This window comes from Brienomyrus brachyistius, chromosome 7 (assembly GCF_023856365.1).
Source record: "Brienomyrus brachyistius isolate T26 chromosome 7, BBRACH_0.4, whole genome shotgun sequence".
NCBI classification, from domain to species: domain Eukaryota; kingdom Metazoa; phylum Chordata; class Actinopteri; order Osteoglossiformes; family Mormyridae; genus Brienomyrus; species Brienomyrus brachyistius.
In genome coordinates, this window is record NC_064539.1 from 17,819,178 (window position 1) to 17,839,268 (window position 20,091).

The 20,091-nt window shown below is 42.9% G+C and overlaps 1 protein-coding gene across 3 annotated transcripts; it reads left to right on the top strand.

Annotated features, from left to right (window-relative positions):
• Positions 1–1,628: 1,628 nt before the first annotated feature.
• Positions 1,629–19,669, top strand: fam163ba (family with sequence similarity 163 member B, genome duplicate a). 3 transcript variants are annotated; one of them, XM_049019155.1, is made up of 3 exons: positions 1,629–2,896; positions 13,873–13,988; positions 16,796–19,669. In XM_049019155.1, the coding sequence occupies exons 2-3, from the start codon at positions 13,896–13,898 to the stop codon at positions 17,195–17,197; spliced, it is 495 nt and encodes a 164-aa protein (XP_048875112.1). In that variant the 5' UTR covers positions 1,629–2,896; positions 13,873–13,895; the 3' UTR covers positions 17,198–19,669. The 3 variants fall into 3 exon arrangements, with proteins under 3 accessions (XP_048875112.1, XP_048875113.1, XP_048875114.1); XM_049019156.1 differs by lacking the exon at positions 1,629–2,896 and adding an exon at positions 6,877–13,523; XM_049019157.1 differs by lacking the exons at positions 1,629–2,896; positions 13,873–13,988 and adding an exon at positions 13,999–15,626.
• Positions 19,670–20,091: the final 422 nt, after the last annotated feature.

Below are 20,091 nucleotides of genomic sequence, written 5' to 3' on the forward strand. Positions count from 1 at the left end.
GGGTTTTTAGGGAGGGAGGGTGGAAAGGCAGGAGTGGGGGCAGAGGAGATGAGGATGAGGTTAAGAAGGGACCAGCTGCCGGTTTGGACAGGGACGGCTAATGAAATGATGGAGGTCCCCCCCCAGGCGGGCGGTGGGATTTATGTCACGTCTAATGTGACAATGCACCGGGTTTTACTGCGAATCCTGGGGGCTTTTGTACGCTGCACTCGAAGCAGCACCGCATTAATGCATCGGACGCACAAAAGAGCCCAAATAAAAGGTGCGATGGCGGAGGACAGGGTCGTGATGGCAGGGCGGAGGACGGGAAGGAGGGACCTTCGAGGGTTAAGGCGTGTGTTTTGGGGACCTGGGCCGTGCTGGGATGCACGCTCTCTCTATGAGGGAGGACGTGCAAAGAGATTTATAGAAAGCTATAGAGCAGACAAATAGCAGAGACGCGCAGAGCAGACTGCCCTAGGTCTATACTGACATTCTCCAGCCTGGAACATTCAGTCATGCTTAATGGCTTCCCATCATGCTCGGCTGCACCAGTATCAGGCTATAAATGAGAGTCCAAGAGAAAGTGATAGTTCATTTGCTTATTCCTCTTTAAACTTTTGAACAAAGAAAGCTGTTCAGTGAAAAGGCAAATTCTTGCATATTACATTATTATTATTATTGCAGTAATTTGTCTCAAAAGCCTCCAATTTGCTTGTGATGTAGCTTGTCTTTTCCTAAACAGTGTCTTTGCCTGTCATTCCTTTTTTCTTACCTGCCTGTTGTTGTTTTATCCGCAGTGTAACTCATCACTGTGCCCGAGATACCTCTGTTACTTTGAGAAGGTTTGGCAGTTATTTGAATTGTGCTTTTGTTTGGTGTCGCTGGCGTGTTGTGGGTGTCGCTGCCTTGGGTGTCCCTGGAAGTAGATTGATTGGTCTGTATTTTACTCTTTGCCGTTTCACCGCACCGAAGAGAACAGCCCGCTGACTCTCCGTTATCCGCACGCTTTACGCCGTGCGCGTTTCTTTTGCGAAGTTGGACACATAACTGCTCATTTATCCGACAGCGAGAGGACTGAGTACGCCAGGAATGGGGGGGGGGGGAATAGCCTTACCTTTCTTTCCCTTTATGTATATTTAACAACCTTGTCGGCACAAGGCGGTGGAATCACGGTCCGTTTTATTATTTTAAGGTTAAATAATGGATGGAAGGAAAAGATGCGTTAGCTCGCCCTTCCTGAAGTAAACCGCGCTCTCTGGGTCTGGGCGATGCAAGATGGACTGAAGTAAAAAGGCAAAGTAAAATATGCATTTATTTATCAAATGAGTAAGAGGTGTATATAGACCCTTTGAATCAAATAAAATCCCATAGATAATAACAATTAATTTTTTATTGCTCATTTGTTAACATTCAATTTTGAAAATTACTTAAAAAATGACACGTTATTTCATGTATGAACAAGTTATGCCCTTTCTATATATACGCCTGTTTTTTGTTTATGTCTAAAATAATGCTTGTTATGTCACATAATATGTCACAAACATAAAGCAATGTAGCTTACAGGAAGTGGCATTTTTTGCACATATACACCCTCATATACAATAAATTCACGTATAGCCTATTTGATGTCCATTAATCGGCTAACTTATCAGTGCATTTCCATTATACGAGATACCAGTCTTTACCGTTGCATTGTAATGAGTGCAAGTATCTACGCAATGATAAACGTATTTATTTTATGGTGACATCGTCGTTGGCCAGGAGCATGCATGCATTGGGGTGCATTAGGGTTGTGGTCACATCTTTTCTGAAATGTTCGTTTTGATCAGTGTAAGGCGTTATTGCGGAGCACATTGGCTATTATAGGACAATGAGTGCAGACCTGTCCTTGCTGGCGTCCACGATCGTACGCGTGTGGGATAAAGCACTGGCATCGTCCGTCATATCAGCAGCAACCTTCACTCTGCTCGGAGATTGGGCTTAACAAACTGCGACCTCATGGATCCGCCGGCGATCGTGCGATTTGCTTAAAGGTTTCACCGAAGATGCGTTGAGATGTGAGAAATGCGGACCGCTGGTGAATGGTAAAAAAAAGAGAGACTCCTTCGTGTTATGGATCTTCTGTGATTTTCTTCATTGTTGTAGAGAAGGAGTAGAAGTGCGCCTTGTTTGTTTGTTTTAAAGCAATTTTCTTCTTCAAAGTCACCGAAAACAGTTAAAAACGCGAAAGACATTTTACCAGTAAGATGATTTTTAATGCGATTCAGCGCATGCGTCCGGATTTTTAATAAACACCTGGAATTTAATAGATATATATATACACCTATATATTCGTAAACCGCTTCTCTTGGCTGTTTGAACGGAAGCACCGAGTGATGCCATTAAACTTGCAAATATTTTGTATATGTCGGCATGAATTAGTATTATAATCTGAAGATCATTTTACAACTACCTGAAAATGAAAGAAGAGAATGGATGCCTTTGGGGAAAGGTTATATAATCTGTAAAATTTAACATATTTTGAAGTGACACATTTTCAAACACAAACAATTTATGCAGTCATGCACTAATCATATAGTCTATATAACAACAAATACACGTCTGCTGCAAGGAAAGTACTATAGTCTTCTATAAAAAGCTACTAAGAAGAACAGTGTTTTGAATCGTTTTGATTCGGGAAATAATTGTACCTGAGCACTGGGAAAAGCATAATTGAAAAACGTGTGAAAAAAATAATATTGACAACTGAGAGCGGCTGGCAGCGTTACTTTTTACCTTCTGAAACTATCGTCGATCATCATAACGTGGTTGCTGCCATTTGGGATTAAGCGCCAGCATCACTAATGCTGCGGACTGTACTCATGAACCTGCAGCATCGCTCATGCAATCCTGTACGACTCTAACGTTTATAAAGGTGAAGTATACTTTCTCTTCTTTTCCATAAGACTTGGACTGTGCAGTAAGTTTTACCTTGATTAAGTCTCTTGCAACTTGCAACAGCATTTTCACTTTTCAAATAATCTGCACTCCTTTTCCTAAATATTTTGATCCACGTAAGGGATGCCCGATCGGACAAAGTAATACATGTCTGATAGTGTTCCTAAGGGTTTACGATGGAAATCTTGAAGCACAGTGAGTTAACGCGTTGTGTGAGTACGATCGTTTTTATTTTACCATATTCACTTCCAAAAAGCGCAGAGCACCGTGATCTGTCGCCACCTTGTCACAAGCAGGCAGCCTATGGAACACGTGGGAATTTGTCCCGTGCCTAGGCCCTTGTTCATTTGCATTCATATTTATGAGAATGAACTAAGTTACAGAAGGTGTTCAGAGCGTGAAATAGCGACATTAGGACATATACAGCAGTGGAGTACAAATTCTTTCAGCGTCTTGATTTGACAGCTTGAAGACCAATTTTATGCTCACATATAAACGGATGGTTTGGCTTTCAAGCTGGAATTTATGGTGCAAACATCCACAAAAGTGGAGAATTGAGAAGGTGTGTCAGACAGTTTGTGGAGGGGTAGAGGTGCAGAGAAAAATGGAAATGAAAATTCCCAATGAAAATTCCCAAATGAAAATTCATCAACACTGCTACTTGCTTATTCTCCACTGCTCCTGGTGCTGCCTGACCTGCCCTGTGCCCCTGTGCCCACCAATCAGGACGGCTCAGCCCAGCCTCTCTGCGCTGGGATCCCCCACAGCCCAGGCTCTCTGCGCTGGGATCCCCCACAGCCCAGGCTCTCATGGTCCCAGCCTATCTGCTGATTCCCCCAGGGACCGTCTGCTGTCCTCATCGCAGTGCACGTGTCACAATGACAGCTAATTCATTTATTTCATCTTCAACCAAGCTGTACCGGCCATTGAAGGTGTCTAGTTTGAAAATGAAATGATTACAGTGCAGAATGGTGCTTGAAGTTTGAAGTCTATGAATAATGTTCGTGTAACGTTATGTCACGGCTGTACAGCAGCAGGCTGGAAGCCGCTCGTCTCGCTGGGATTAGATCCTGGACGTCCTTGCTTTGCCTTTCTGCAGCACTACCGGATGACTTTACTTACTGCATAATGCTGTATCTCCAGTCTCAGGACTGGATGCTGAGATTAAATGGAGAGGCATAGCTCAGGCTTCCCTACGAGGACCCCGGTTGGATACCCTGGGCTTTTAGAGCGTGGCCAGTCGCTGTGATGTCATACGTCTGCCGTCCTGAATAGGTTTGCATTCCTTTTCCAAAGCCTTTGAGGGAAATGTACGTAGCAACCTTCTTCTGTCGGTAGTCAGCGAGTCACATGGTTTTTTAATGTTAAAAATAGCATGTATTGCCATGACAAAAAAAAAGGTCAAGTTAATAACTGGAACCAATGTAATTGCTGTTAGCTTAAGTATTTGGTATATTATCAAAGCTAAAGAAAGATGCACCCCCCCTTGTGAGGAATGTCCTTTGTGCTGTGGATTGGCCCTCTGTGGCAGCCCTCTGGTCCTCCCTGCCCCCACCCCGGGGTTGATCCTTTCACCCCCTGATCAGTAATCATCCTGTTGGTGCAAAAACCACCATCTGCATAGCCCCTCCCCCTTTGTCATTTCCTTCTTGTTAAGCCTCCACCGCCCCCCCGCTCCCCCATCATAATTTGTCTGTCCCGTTTAAACACAAGCGTCTAGTTTACTTGCATCAGTTGTGAAGCTGTATCAATCACATGCCATTCTGCTGGTGTGTCTCTCTCGCCCTTAGAGGGGAAATTGGCGATTTATCCAAGACGTCTGTGATCCGCCAATAGAGCCGTATATGTGACATTATATGCTAAAATAGTGTGAATATTTCATCTGAATATAGACTCTATTTTAATTCTTTAGCAGGCATTTTTATCCAAAGTAAAGTATTCTTTTAAGAGAGCCGGGTCAGCCAGTCCCTGGGCCCGCTGGGGGGTTAAGGGTCTTGCTCAGGGGCCCAATGGTGACATCACTTTCTGGGGTCCAGAATTTAAACCAGCAACCTTCCTATCACAGGTATGACATCCTAACCCAAAGAGCCCCACAGCACCCCTGTACATTCTGAGTTAAATGGTAGGGAAAGAATATTTTCACTGTGGAGACCATGGATGTGGTGGAAACTGCCCTGAGATCCTGACACAGGAGACAAAACTGAAGGTAAGCAAAGACACATGGGCTCAGTACTGACCAAGATGCTGGCTTAGGTGTCATACGTCTCTGAAGTTCACGTCCCATTAATGCCACGGTCTTATGGAAAGACACCTGGGCAAGCAGGCTGTTGTTGGGTCTAAGGTGGTGCAGCTATAAGCTGCACTGATGATCCAATTTCAGGAGCAACCTGGGGTGCAGCTTCCTTCAGCAAGAACCTGAACTTATCCACTGGAACATGTTATCCACTGGAACATGTTATCCACTGGAACATGTTTACTCTGCCGTATTATTTCTCTAGTTTAATAATAATAATAATAATCGATGCTTTATTGATCCCTGTGGGGAAATTGTCTTTACGCCTCTCTCAACTTGCTCTTTGTGGAGTAAGCTGTCTGCGAAGGGCAGCCACCTGTTGGGGCACCCAGGGAGCTGGGGGGGGGGGGGGGTTAAGGACCTTGCACAAGGACCCACAGACGTGCTGAGGCTGGGTTAGAACCAGCAACCTTTTGACCTAATGTAACCACTGCCAAAAAAAATTAAAATAAACAAACACAAAATGCACCGATAGCTTGTGAGAAGAACAGTTGGTTTTTCTCAGACAGGTTCCCACGTTCCCCACGGCCCTGATGCCTTTGGGCCTGTTTCCTCCACATTCGGCGTCTCACCTTCCATACTGAATACCAGAGTCAGCAGAGGTCCCCCCCAGCGGGACATGGAAGCCCCCTGCATTATTTCAAGGCAAACATCACCTCCATCTCAGCTATTTGGCACTACGTGCAGATTCTTTGTCAGTGGACCAGATTTCCGGTAGTTTCTGGCCCTTACCTACAACGCTAAATTCTTTGGGGGTAAATCGTTCTGGGCAGTGTACTTCCACTGGACTGATGGACTATTACAGGTATTGCTCTGATGAACCTATATCTTCGTTTAAAGTAGTTTCATTGAATGCAGATGCAATGCTGTCTGAGTTTGTGTAAAACGGGAATTAGCTTTGCCAAAATGCTCCAGTCCAGTGTCTTTCCTGCAAAATGTTTTGTGAGGAAATTAGTATAATAGACCTGCTTATGAGTTAAAAATGTATTCCACTGTAATTAATGGATTCAAAAGCATTTTCATGAACTACACAATGTGTCTTTCTCACCGCAGTGAGAGCAGCTGTACAGTGCTGACTTTTGCTTCATGCCTGCTTGTCTTGCAGTGCACAGGTTTACACTGAATGTTACACTGGTACATTCAGGTGAAGGACGTCTACACTTATAAACTTGTAAACTCCGTGTCGTTGCTGCTGAGCAGTTGGGTGTAAATCGTCCTTCAGATAAACCATGTGTGCTGTTTTTGGTCATTAGTCTTGTTTGCAAAGCTCATTGAACGATCCACATAATTATCACAGTTTTCTATCATTTTCTTAGTCAATGAGCAATTAAATAATCTTGCTTCATCTGAATAGCACATCTGTTGTCAACTCACCTGTGTAAATGTATATTATTATTATTATTAGTAGTAGCAGTATTATTATTGTTGTTATTATATAGTGCTTTGTAGAAATGCAAAGACACAATAGGTAATAGAGGAAAAAACAATCTGCACGTCTAGGTAATAATGACATAATACAGGGACACATAGAGACTAGATCCAAGGTGACAACAATTTATTATAGGGAATAAATGATGTTATAAAAACTATTATGTTGAAATATTTTAATGGAAAATATTTCACATGTTAAGGATTAGAATATCTTTAAAGTGTAGCTGATTAACATTACTTATCAATGGAGCGGATCCTCCACATTGTCATTTGTCAGACACTGGCTTCCCTCTGTGCCGAGCAGCTGGTGGCTCAGTGGGTTGTTCTGTCGCCTCGTATCTCCTGCACTGGGAGATCAAATATTGCTCCTGCTGTGTATATGTGGAGTTTCATGTGCCCGCCTCAGCAAAGAGTTAGTGAGGCTAAAATGTCCTGGCGGTTTCTTATTGGATGTTAGAGACTCCAGATCTGTCCTGTATTTACCTGACTTAAAAAATAGAAGTTGTTTCTTGTGATTTATTTTTTTTTAATCTTAAAGGGTTTGTTTGGTGTAAATCATCGTTGACTTAATTGTGTGAATCAGATTCAGGAGAACCTGAAAAAGTGTGTCCACTCGCTGTTGCCGTGGGAACTGTAGTTTTCGATGTTGCAGGTGGTCGTAATATGCAGTGACTGAAACGGTACTGAAATGACATCCAATAACCCGTCTCTGTCATTTGTGGCTTTGTGGGAGATATTCAGAAAAGAACTGTTATGTTGTTTTATCATGCAGTGGTGGTTTAGGGAAAGGTCATCATGTGTGTGTTACGTCAGAAGAATTTCAAGTGAAATTCACTGAGTTTCTCTTCATCCTCTCTGTTTCATCGGATGTAATGCTTTAAATGCAGCTCTGAGCAAATCCCCATGAAGCCTGGTTCTTTGTGCAGCTGTGGATCTGGACCCTGCTCCTGTCATTGTATTGTCTGCTGATTTCCAGTCTGCTTGAGCACTTGGTTGCAATTATTATTACAGTAATTAAACCAAACGCGCCTTCTAGCTTAGCGCTGAGATGGCCGACAGGAAGCTCGCCACACCGGGACGGGCCAAACCAATGCTTTAGCATCTAGATGCTAATTACGTGTCACTTCATTGTACTGGCAGTGAGTGCAGTTTGTCTCCGAAAATAACTCTTTATCTAGCATGATTGGTTTAGTCCAATATCCTGTTCACTGTACCTCTTGCTTTCAAATACAATCCATTGTACTTTAACTAACAGTGACTCGAGTGTGGAATTTAAATTACTGTAAAGTTATACATGCACATGCATGAGAGATTTTAATACATGCAATATATCTGATTCACGTAAGATATTAATAGAGTATATCAGCAAAATACTTTGTGAATCTCGTAATCAGTAATAGCCTGCATGCAGGTAAGGTGCAGCAAACACGCGCTTAAGAGGCTCCGGTGACACGATGACTTGGGGCTATTGTGTGGAAACCCAGCCACCGATCTGTCTATCTTTGCATGTCTTCATAAAGCTAATATTATGGTATCAGAACAATGGTGTAGATGTGGGTGCAGAATGTGGGGACGCGGCCCTGCCAGTGTTGTGGAGGCACCGGGTATGTCGAGGAGGGCAGGGCATTCAGGGCTGATTTAGTCTATAGCAGTTTTGAAACCACACCTGACCCCTTGACTTATAAATATGGTTTTTACAGTAATGAAAAGGCCCAGCTACAGCCACCATAGGCACAATAATATGCACATTTGCTAAATTCATTTGTTTTTCCCTTCAAAGTTTACTGTTGCGTTCCAACAGCTACAACTATGGTGTCATTTTAAGTGTATGGGAATCTGGAGGCGATTTTTGGATGCGTATTTCCCAGCATGCTAGATAATTGCCTAATTAGAATTCACAGGGATACTCGCTCCTATTGCAGTACATACTATTTTCGGCTTAGATTCCCGCAGAGCAACATTTCCCAGAATGCCCTTGGAATAGCTCTTATCCTCTAACTGTGGGGTCCTAGCTGAAAGGGCATGCAGTCCTCTGTTCTCTGGGGCTGGGACTCTCATTTGCTGTCAGGACGCCCAGCTGGGGTCCAGAATTTAACACCGGCTCTTATGGTTAAGGGTCCACCTGAATTTTTATTGATAAGCACTTTGTCAAATTCAGACTGTACCTTTGAAATGACCCAGATGAGGGTGAACTGGAAAATAAGCTTGGTTGGCATTAGTTTAGGTCATTAAAGGTTCCCATCTTAATAACGGGAAAATCCAAGCTTCAGTTATGTAATTTATGTAAATATTCTGTAAATATCTGGCGTGTGAAGGGGAAAAACGTCACGATAAATTTCTCAGTGCCCTGGAAATCGTCACAAAAATTTTTTCAGACTTTAAAAAAAAATATTGACCTGGTTAGTTGATTGATAGGACTTTTTCTAAAAACAAATTGTATAAAATGACATTTAATTTTCACGTAATTGAAAGAATGTCTGTACTGCTGTTCGGGTTCCCAGAATGGCACAGAACACAGAGTGACTGACATACAGTGAAATTTCACCTTGGGGCCCCTGCTTAAGCCCACGGTGTATTTTACCAAGCAAGGGGCCTCCAACAGTGGGTTTTGGGGCCAGTTTCCTGAATCTGGAAAGTCCTCCCGCTCTGACGCCCTGCTAACATATCAGTGTGTTACAAAGTATTGTGAAGTATGTAACCAAAAGGCAGTGATTCGCTGTTGTCCAATCACCCGCTTACAACTCTGTTCCAAGTGGCACTTCAGCAGCCCTGAGAGACTGTGTATCTCTGGGAAGCAGCTGGTCTGGGGGCCAAATCCCATCTTTAACAAAACTGTCAAGTTTTATGTAAAGTCTATGCAGATAAACAGATTTTTTGCCCACAAATCTTTCTTTCAATTAAAAATGAATATATAGAAAATCTAACAATTCTGTTGTTGTAGCATACAAAGTACGTGAAAATAATCATTAAATAATGGCCCCTGCAGGCATGGCGAAGCTGAGATTTGACCCCCCATGGAAAATAACAGCCGAGATCACGCTACTGGATGGTCAGCTGACCTGCTTGTCAGCTTCCTGCTGTAAAGTGTGACTGAATTTTTTTAAACAGGGTTAAATAATCCAGGTCCTTGCAAATTGCTATATACTTCATGTGCGTTTTCATTCTACAAATGAACACTGAATTCTCTTTGAGTAAACTATTAAACTTTAAAGACATTTTGACCCTTTTATGTTGAAGGATGCCATGTTAACCCAAAGATCCTCTGATTAAAACACGTCTGTCATTCTTCACCCCTGAACAGTCAAATTAAGGCTCAGAAATATAACCTTAGTTATGAAATTTTTGGTCAAAGTGACCTTTACAAACACAATTGCTGTCAATTTATGAACATCTGAATTTATACTTATTATTATCTAATGAATTTGCAGCCAGCTTTTCTATTTATGAAAACCAGATGAGTAGTTACGGAAATGGAATAACAAATGAAGTCATTGTGAAGAGCCAAATATAACATTTTAACCATTCAGTATGATGGGTACTTGTACAAAATAGCCTACGTTGTTTTACAGAAAAGGATCAACTATGACTTAGTGTGACTTTAACTGAAATTCAGCAGCATGTTGATTTCTGTATTAAGCAGCATGAATTCATCTTTGGCCGTTTCATTAGTATGTTCTCATTAGATCACGATTTGTTAAATCACAAGACACTGGTAGTTATTAACCGAATGTGTGATTTGAATTTGAAGCTGAACATCCACTGCTTGGGGTTTTGGCAGAAAACCACTGGTGAGCATTAGGATCTATGATGCAATGTGAATGACATCATCGCGAGAACATCCCTGGTTTGGATGGGTACTTGAGCTGCGTAGCACAGACCCTCTGCAGTGAGGAACAGGCTGATTGGAGTGGGAAGGATGCAGAGCTGATGTGTCAGGGCTGAAGAGGGAACTGGACAAATGTCAGAGGATTACAGCTCCTGGGACTGGTGTCAAACCACTGCTCTGTATATCGGGAGCCAAACAAAACAGAAGACAGCAATGTCCACATGTTGTTCAGAAACAAATCCATACCCTGCTCCCCTCCTCTCTTTGCACCCCCTCCCTCACAAACACAAATGATAGTTTTTCCATCATTCGTGCTAATCTTGCAAAAGCGACATTAATGCTTAGTTAAAGTCTGACTTAGTTAAAGTCTGACTTAGTTAAAGTCTGACTTAAAATTAGTCAAGGTATCTTTACCCAAAGCAAAAATAAGGAAAAATCCGGCAGACCAAAATCCAGCACTGTTGTCTGTGTTTCCTCCAAGCTTTTTAAGGCACTTAGGCCAACCATGATCAGGTCACATTAATTGAAGAGTACATGGGTATAGTGGCGGTGATCAGTTGCCATGGAAACACAAAGGGTTAAACTTAGCACACTGGCCCCAACACAGTATCGTGCTTCCTGACTGCAGTGCTGTTCTCTTTGTTTCTGTTTCCTGCCAGCCCCACTGTGTAGTCTTTCCTGCTTTCTCTCTCTCTCCACTCACAGAATCTGCAATTAAGTTACCCAATCGAGTCTTCCATGTTTGGCTCGATGCCCAATATCCTGCTCTGTGACTTGGGGCTTATTTAGAACCAGGTGAATCTCCGAACACTCGCTTACAGCTACTGGTCTGTGAGAGAGATGAAGCGGAACAGACACGCGTGAAGCTGGCAATGTGTGTGAAACGTGAAAGGTGTTAATGTATTTGCACCTTTTCGACTTGTGGTTTATCTAGTCCGTGTGCAGTAGAAAGCGAGTGTCATAAACAGACTGGTATCTTTCTATTCTGGCCTTGGAAGTGGAGACTCATTTCCTAGATTTATTATTAGTAGTTGATAGTGAGAAATGTAGTGTGTCAGAACCAGGGAGCACGATATTATTGGATGTAGCCATGCAAAAATTAGCATGTAACCAATAAACTCCGTTCTTCGTTTCCTGAAAAACAGAACAAGGCAGGTGTTTTGCTAATGCTTAGGCGACGTGCTCGCATACATGGGGAGGCTGGGCCTCTCAGCTTACTTGGGCTTAATAATCAACAGGATACCAATTAAAGAGCTATTAAGGGGCTCCTGGTGTGCCTCATCTCTCCACACTCGGTGGCGCTTTTCAACCTGGGATCCGGAGAGGAGCTGTAGGGGGTCCACAGTGTCATCTCATACGTTGACAGAATTACATTTTTTTCAGCCGGTTTATGTATCATTAAAAATATTGAAATGGGCCGCCCGGAGGAAATATATATTAAAGCCCCTCCTAGTTCTTAGCTCTTTGTTGCTTTCATGCATTAATGGTGGTGGGGGCGGGGGGCTAGCTGTGCTGTATTTCCCTTTGGGGGTCCCTAGTTTAAGCTTGGGGGAGAGGTGTGGCTCAGTGGGTTGGGATGCACTGTCTGTGAACAGAAGGTCATTGGTTCAAATCCCAGACTCGGCAGAGTGGTTTCACCTTTGGAGGCCCTTGTTCTCATATTGCTCCAAGGACTGACTAACCCTGCTTTCCCAGTCGCCTGTCCCTTTGGATGTCTGCTAGGTAAATTAATTGCAGAATAAAAAAGGAATATATCAACATGAATTTCAGGAGTCAGTGACTCTAAACCAGGGGTGTCCAATCATATCCGCAAAGGGCCTGTGTGTATGCAGCTTTTTGGGACAACCTTTAGGTCAGCTGTTCAAACCCAGCCAATCAGTCCTCTAATTAGTAATCTAATTAGGGAGTTGCAGTGAAAACCCGCATACACATCGGCCCTTTGCAGATAAGATTGGACACCCCTGCTCTAAACCTTCTTTGGTATGTGTATCTTGGTATCCATAACTTCCATGTTCCCAAAAAAGGGTTTGGATCACTACAGCTTTAGCTAGGTGAGTGATTAATGAAATCTCATGGGTGAGTGTACTTATATGACACAGAGTTAATGTTTCTCAGACCAGTGCATTTGCACTTCACATAGTGACTCCTTGGATCGTTTTGTAGGTGATATGCCCTCATCTAGGACTTCAGTGAATGTTCATCCTGTAGGTTTTGTAGATATGTCAACCTGTCATAGATATGTCAACCTGTCATAGATGTGTCAACCTGTCATAGATGTGTCAACCTATATGACAGCGAGTGCTTGTCGCTGATGTGCAGTGCCACATAACTTGTAATACTGAAACATTGCCAATTTAATTACGACATTCCCAGAAGACATGAGATGTAACATTTGTGCATTTCTGTTTCAAATTGCTCGAAAATACTTCATTTCCATTTTTTTTCAGTGGGAAACAGATACAGAAGCCAGTTCCATTAAAAATAAATATTATGTGTAGATGTTGTAAAATAGGGGTAACACAGAGACTCACTGCTTGACACTGTTGCCTCTCACTTCCAAGCCTGTGGGTTTCCCCACGTTTGTGGGTGTGTGTACAGGTTCTCGCACTCAGAGACTGACTCCCCAGCCAGAAAGTCCCTGTCCTCCCGGCCGATGCTTTCTGGGGTCGACTCCTGACCCGACACCCCTGTACTGAATAACTGGCCATAGAAAATGACAAGATACGTGGAAAAATCTCAGGGTTTATCAGAGCCCAGCTTCGCAGCTGTTTGAGTCAATTACATCCCTGTTACTTAATAATCTTAGTCGTTTAATTAGTACTTAATTAACTCATTCAATAAATACAAATATTTCACTGTATATTCAGAAAATACTTGACATCGCAGTTTTTCAGGGGAGTTTGTTGGTATAAATTATTTAGATAATATGTCACAAATTGACTGATTAATTCAGACAAATGAGGTGTAATAAAATCCAGCAGCCGAATGGTACATCATCAGCTGACAGTCCTGCTGTAACCAGGAGGGAAGGGGACATGTGAAGGTCTGGCACAGGTACAACTTCGACGAAACCTCAGATTTTTCACAGGGCAATGTGATATATTTTTTTTTTTTTATCAGAACGTCCACTTAATGGTAATGTGGGTGTGTGACTGACCAGTCGCTTATGACTTACTGTAGCATGTTATCATCTGCGCTGTGTGAACAGAGGAGGGCTTTTCTGTATAGTCCTGCCCAGGCTGAAGTGAGACTGCAGTAGTGACTGAACGTGGCACGTAAAAGCTGCAGGAGGCGAAATGGGGTCCGATTACTAAATGATCTACTGCTGGTTGCAGAGGATGCTGACAATGAGTGTGTACTGATGCTTCTTCTTTCTGTCTGCCACACGTTTGTGTGCACGCAGGGTGTTGATGGAGAGGATTTCGAATGACAGCCGGGACAGTGGTCATCACAGGTGGAATTTTAGCTACAGTAATTTTACTGTGCATCATTGCAGTATTGTGTTACTGTAGGCTACAGGTAAGTGCTATGGGAATTTTAAAGGTTTTTATAACTATTGTCACTGAGTTGTTCTTGGTGTGTACTTGTGTCTGCATTCACATATGTGTGTATGTATGTCCTGTAATGAAGTGTAATTTCATTTAAGCTGGGCTGTCTTCTGATCTGTTGTTCTTAGGATAATATCCAGACCCAACACAAGACTGTGCTGGATAAACGGTTATGGAAAATGGATGCATGAATGGAAGGATCTCTAGCAGTACAGAGTAGATATCATTTGTCCTCCAGAAACACTGTAGCCAATGAATTGACATTTTTCTACACCCTCCAGTGGAGATAAGGCATTGTCAGTAATGTGTCCCATGTCTGGCTGTCACACACTTTCAGGGTTCCATATTATGTGTGGCTGTACACATTGTGACATAGATAATGGATATTTTTATTGGGTTTCTGGCTCTTTATGCACAGACAAAAAGATAAGCTTTATTCCCACGAGTATGTATTCTGTTGTTCTGTGCTAACACTGGCCCGACACTTCTGCTGAACGCCAGATAAAAGCAGAGCTGTTTCCCTGTCAGTGATATTGCTACCTACACAGTTCCCTTTATTGGCATGACATAACAAAAATTGGTTGTGAGAGCAGAGGGAAGGAAAAAAAAATAATAAACAGAGAAACTTGAGCATGAAAGGTTTTTCGCCTCTGGATGTCAGTTAAGAAGGCTCTCGTTTTGCTGTGGCAGGCTGTCCTTTCTAAATGACCTGTTTGTGCTCAGGGCAGTATTTTGCTGCTTAGAGAGCTGCTCTTCAGCATTGAGTAAATGTCCAGTTTAACAGAAACACGTTTTGACAAGACTGGGAAAGGAGGAGGGGGGCACTTGAAATCATCCATCCATCCATTTTCCAAACTGCTTATCCTACTGGGCTGCGGGGGATCCGGAGCCCATCCCGGGAGGAATGGGCACGAGGCAGGGAACACCCCGGGATGGGGGGCCAGCCCATTGCAGGGCACATTCACACACCATTCACTCACACAGGCACACCTATGGGCAATTTAGCAACTCCAATTAGCCTCAGCATGTTTTTGGACTGTGGGGGGAAACCGGAGTACCCGGAGGAAACCCCACAACGACATGGGGAGAACATGCAAACTCCGCACACATGTGACCCAGGCGGAGACTCGAACCCGGGTCCCAGAGGTGTGAGGCAACAGTGCTAATCACTGCACCACCATGCCGCCCCCACTCCAAATCAATACGTTTATAATTAATGATATGCACACTCAGTGACCAGCTTATCAGGTACACCTGCTCGTTAGCACAAATAATGAGTCATGTGGCTGAATCAAACGCAACTGAATGCATAGAGCATCCAAACTGGGTCGAGAGGTTTACTCACTGTTCAGCTAAGCATGGTAACAATTACAAGGCCTGGTCTGTACAGCTTACACAATATGCTGTGAGTGTTGGCATCAGACCTGGTGGCTCAAAAACGTCAGAAAGAGCCGCGGTCCGGGGATTGTCGAGTTGATGGAGGATGGCGCGATGGACAAAAAACAGTGTTTGAGTTAATTTGAAACTGAACATGCACTGCTCTCACGGATTTCAGTGGCCAAAATCACCTCAACGAGAGGTCAGAGCAGAATGGGGAGGCTCATTAAAGGTAACAGGATGATGACAAGTGCAAAACTAACACCTAATACTACAGTGGTTTGCAGAAAGCTTTATTTGAATGTGCAACTCATCTGTCTTTGAATGTATCAACCGGAATTCTGACATCAAACGTTTCAAGGGGCCCTTATACTTCTGTCATTTGGGATTGTAAGATGAGAGCAATTCGATTTAATTCAGAGCCCTGGACTCAGTACTTGATAGAAGCAACTATACTGATGAAATTGTGCAATAGTTCAGATTTGCTCAGCTTCTGTCAGGTTGCTTTGGGATCCTATATATTCCCGTTCAACAGATTCTCCCATTAACCTCTCCTGAAGACCCTTCGGTTATGGGGCAGAATGTAAGTGTAACTTACGACAGGAACGAGGGGGGGGCTTTTAAAGGAGGCTCCCATTTTTCCATTAAAACTTTCATCAATTATTGATTTCCCCCACGTAGTATAGAAATATGCCTCTGAATCTGGATCCTTTGAGAATTTTATTTGATGGGGCCTTGTTTTTTCGTAGTAAGATGTACTGTACTTTGCAAAAGTTTTAAGCAGTCAGCGAAAATGTTTACAGCTATTCATCTGGGTAGTAAGTGTACATTTCTTCAGGGAAAAGTATTTAACATTATAAAATATGCGAGTAACATAACAAACGAACAAGAATTTCTTCTGTTCTGCAAAACGTCACAGATATCTTGCTGGACGTCTAGATGAACACCTCTCCTTAGGGTCATCTCAGCCGTTTCATGTATAGGTTCATTTTCACCACCACAATTCAATTAAGTCATTTATGTAATTAGCTCAGTGAAGCATTGATTAGCCAAGCAAGGTGTGCTAATGGTGTCAACACATTAGCATGAGTCAACACATTCATGGGTACATTAGATGGTAGTTGCTAAGAGTGAGGTGATTTTTGGAGTGATTTTGAAATTATTAAGCTAACACACTTTGGCACACATAAAATCATAGTTTTATACCAACAGAAACATAATTTAACATCACTTTTCTTTGACTGGTTAAGACATTTGCATAGTACAGTATATCGGACACGGTCTGTTTTTGTAATAAGATGTACGACAAAAAATAAATTAGCTAGCTAAAACTTAAATTGAATAAATTAAATTAAATATGACTAATATAACCAACTAACTGACATTCTCTCCCGCCTGCAGTATTATTGCTGCAAAAAGGAGGAGTCGGAGTCGGAGGAGGAGGAGCCTGACTTTGCGGTGACATCACACCTGCCGCCCGTTCACTCCAACCACAACATCATTGCAGCGACGGCATCGGCGAACGCCAACGGGCCTGCGCTCTTCACGCCGCCGTTGGCCCGCAAGCTGACGCGCTCGCAGACCTTCTGTCCGTCCTGCACTCACTACGAGATGCCCTTCTACCTGCAGCAGCCCGAAGGCCTCCGCAATGGTGGCCAGCGCCTCAGCCTCCGGGGGGCGCCAACGCGGCGGGACCTGGAGCTGCCCACCGAACTACCAAACTACCACAAGCTCAACCTCACCCGCTCCGTCACCATGAGGGAGATGTTCACGCGCAGCTGCAGCATTAGCACCGACGTGTAGTTCCCTCTCGCTGCCAGCAGGGCGGCGCTGCCCCAGCAGGGATGTACTGTTAAGCCATGCCCCCTCACGTGGACACCCCTGACACGTCCTCCTGCACATTCAGAGGCATTTTCCCATGATCCTCATGCACAGTTACCCAGCTTGGGATGCTAATCACAGAAAAGCTTCTGATCTATATCTGTTTTTTAAATTCCCTCCTTATTTTTCATGTTAAAAGAGCCTAAAAAAACAGACATAACCAGAACTCTGAAGGCTCTCCTTACAAGTCCAACCTCCCACCCTTGACATGGCTCTCCCGCACCCCCACAAAATAAATACCCCTTACTCACACTCGTGAGCTTAGCACCATGCAGACTATGACCTGTATTTATGAGTAAGCACTGACGGTTTTCTGAATGAAGCAACGCTTAGGTCTGTCTGTCAGAGGTATAATCCAGCCATACATCTAAAATTAAGGGCTTAAACGATTTTAGGAAATACATACTTATTATAGAGTTTCCCAGCCACTAAAAAGAAAGCCATTACCTAGCGCTGAATACATTTGATTACAGGAAATATGTTCGGTTTCTATTTCTACCTGCTGCCTGTAAAAGTACCCGATCCCTTTTTGATACCTGTAGGGGTACAAATGTTGTTGTTTTTTTTTAGATACCAGGTATTTCACCTTTGGGCTGAAGTACTGAGGTGTGGCTTTGAAAATTAGCTGGAGCAGCTGTGGAATTGAATGGACCATCGGCTGCAGAAATGTACCGTCGACGTGCCCAAAATGCTCAGTCTTACACGCTGATGTCACGCCAGTGAGCCGCAGTAATGCACCAGGGACGAACCATGCCAGTGCAAGAACTTTTCTTATTGTTTTGAAATTGTAAACCTCTGTGAAAACTTTTCATTTTCAAGTGAATTGTGTGGCCTAAGAACTACATGATATTTGACTGTACAACTTTATTATTTTATGGTGTATAGGTACTATTGTGTAAGACTTTTTAGTAAGATGTTACTCTACAAAGTATATTTAAAACAGAGGAACATGGGGAAAAAGCTTTTTATTTTTGCGGTTTATTAGTTTTTTTCATTGAGGTGAACACCTTGTATTCATGACTGATCACCTTCTATTTACCAGCGTTGTATTACAGACGAACCCAGGGAGTGTCTCCTTCGCTCAGCCTGGCCTGCTATCCAGTGGGATCCCTGTCTTCGGCTTTGGGCCACTCTGCAGAGGGTGTGTCCGTTGTTGATGTGCAGGAATATAAGTGTGAATGGTGACAATCATCTCTGCCACCAGCTGTCCCTTTCCGACCAAATCCCCTATTTTGTTTTGTCACTCAGATTAGTTATGTTTAGTCTGGAAGCTCATTGGTTTACACATCTGTCTGGATGAGTGCCTCTCAAACGTCTGCACTCTAGCGGCAGAAAGAAGCTGAAGATTTTCTCGCGTTATATCTTTATATCATATCATTTTATAGAAAGAGCATTTCAACACTGGCCTCTGTCAGTGGGGCCCAAGCTGTGCTAATTTGTTGTTACCTTCTGTGAGTTTGTTGTATTTTTCTAGTCGCAAAGTGAAATTCTCATCACAGGAGAACGGAAAGCTGAAAGCTGACTTTTTCGTTTCGTTGTGTCTTTCTTTTTACATTCACTTTCATTCACATTCATTTTGCGGACATACAAGTGGGGCAAATAGCACATCACATACATATGTGCCACTGAAGAGTCGACTAGGCGTAAGCGCGGCTAGGCTGAGCTTCCAACGAATACAGTTACTAGCAGCATTGGAGCAGGAGCTACGCAACATCTTCCAACAAAGTAAGAACCTAGTAATGCTATTCAACGATTTTTATCTACCCCCTCCTGCTCATCCCTCTCTCCGCCAGCTGAAGGACAGGCCATTGGAGGAATGGTTTTGGGTAGGCGACAGTCTTGGGTACTCTGCATGTGCCATTTCATCATTGGACGGCTTGTGGTTGGCCTGGTGGCCTTGTCTTAGTGAGTGTTTCCGGCATCCAGGGATGATGTCGCTGTGTGTCGTAGCCAGAATAATCCTCTTATGTCCCTGCTGCACCAACCGAGTCCCTTCACACAAGCATATGCACTTGAAATTTCTGTAGTAGAGTACAGCTGTTAGAGAGAGTGCTAATTAATTGGTTGTATCTGATGAGTGGGGGCTATGTGTTATAGACTTCAGCTGAAAGGGGATTATGTAAGAGACATTATTGTTATTGCTCTTACCATCATACCGTCATTGTTGATACTATTAATTACTAATATTTACAATTATTGTTTGATGTTCTTGATTCTTGCCGGATGCTGCTTTCTCTCTGTATTGGTGTTTTTCAAATCATTGTGCTCAACTTTACAAGGCTTCCTGTCCCAGTGTTGCTGCTGTTCAGTAATTCCGACATGTTACTGACGTGGTTAAATCTGTGAGGCTAAACACTTGGTGGGTAATAAAATACAGTTTAAATCTTTTGTGCAGATTTGACTCTGTGACGTATTGCGTTTCAGTTTCATTGAATGTTTTTACTGGAGCGGAATTGTTTGTGGAAGTTTCATAATCAAAAAAAAAATCTTTTTTAAGATTTTAAAATATTTTTTAAGATTAATCTTTACTCCATAAGTTAGAATATTCTTAATTAAATACTGTATTCGACAGAATTATTTGCAAACTGAGATTTAACAGGCCGAAGGGACCATTTTATGCTGGCTTTGTACCATATAACCTTGGTGATTTGGGATGTTCTGTTTTGTGTATGACACCAGAATGTGGCTTTAATGTAATTTGTTTAATTGTGAGTCCAAGGCTCACGTGCTTGTCAGCTTTTTGCCATTCTATCATTTTGTCTTTATATTGTTCATTACATTATTTGTTTATATGTTTGGATAAGAAAGAATTATGA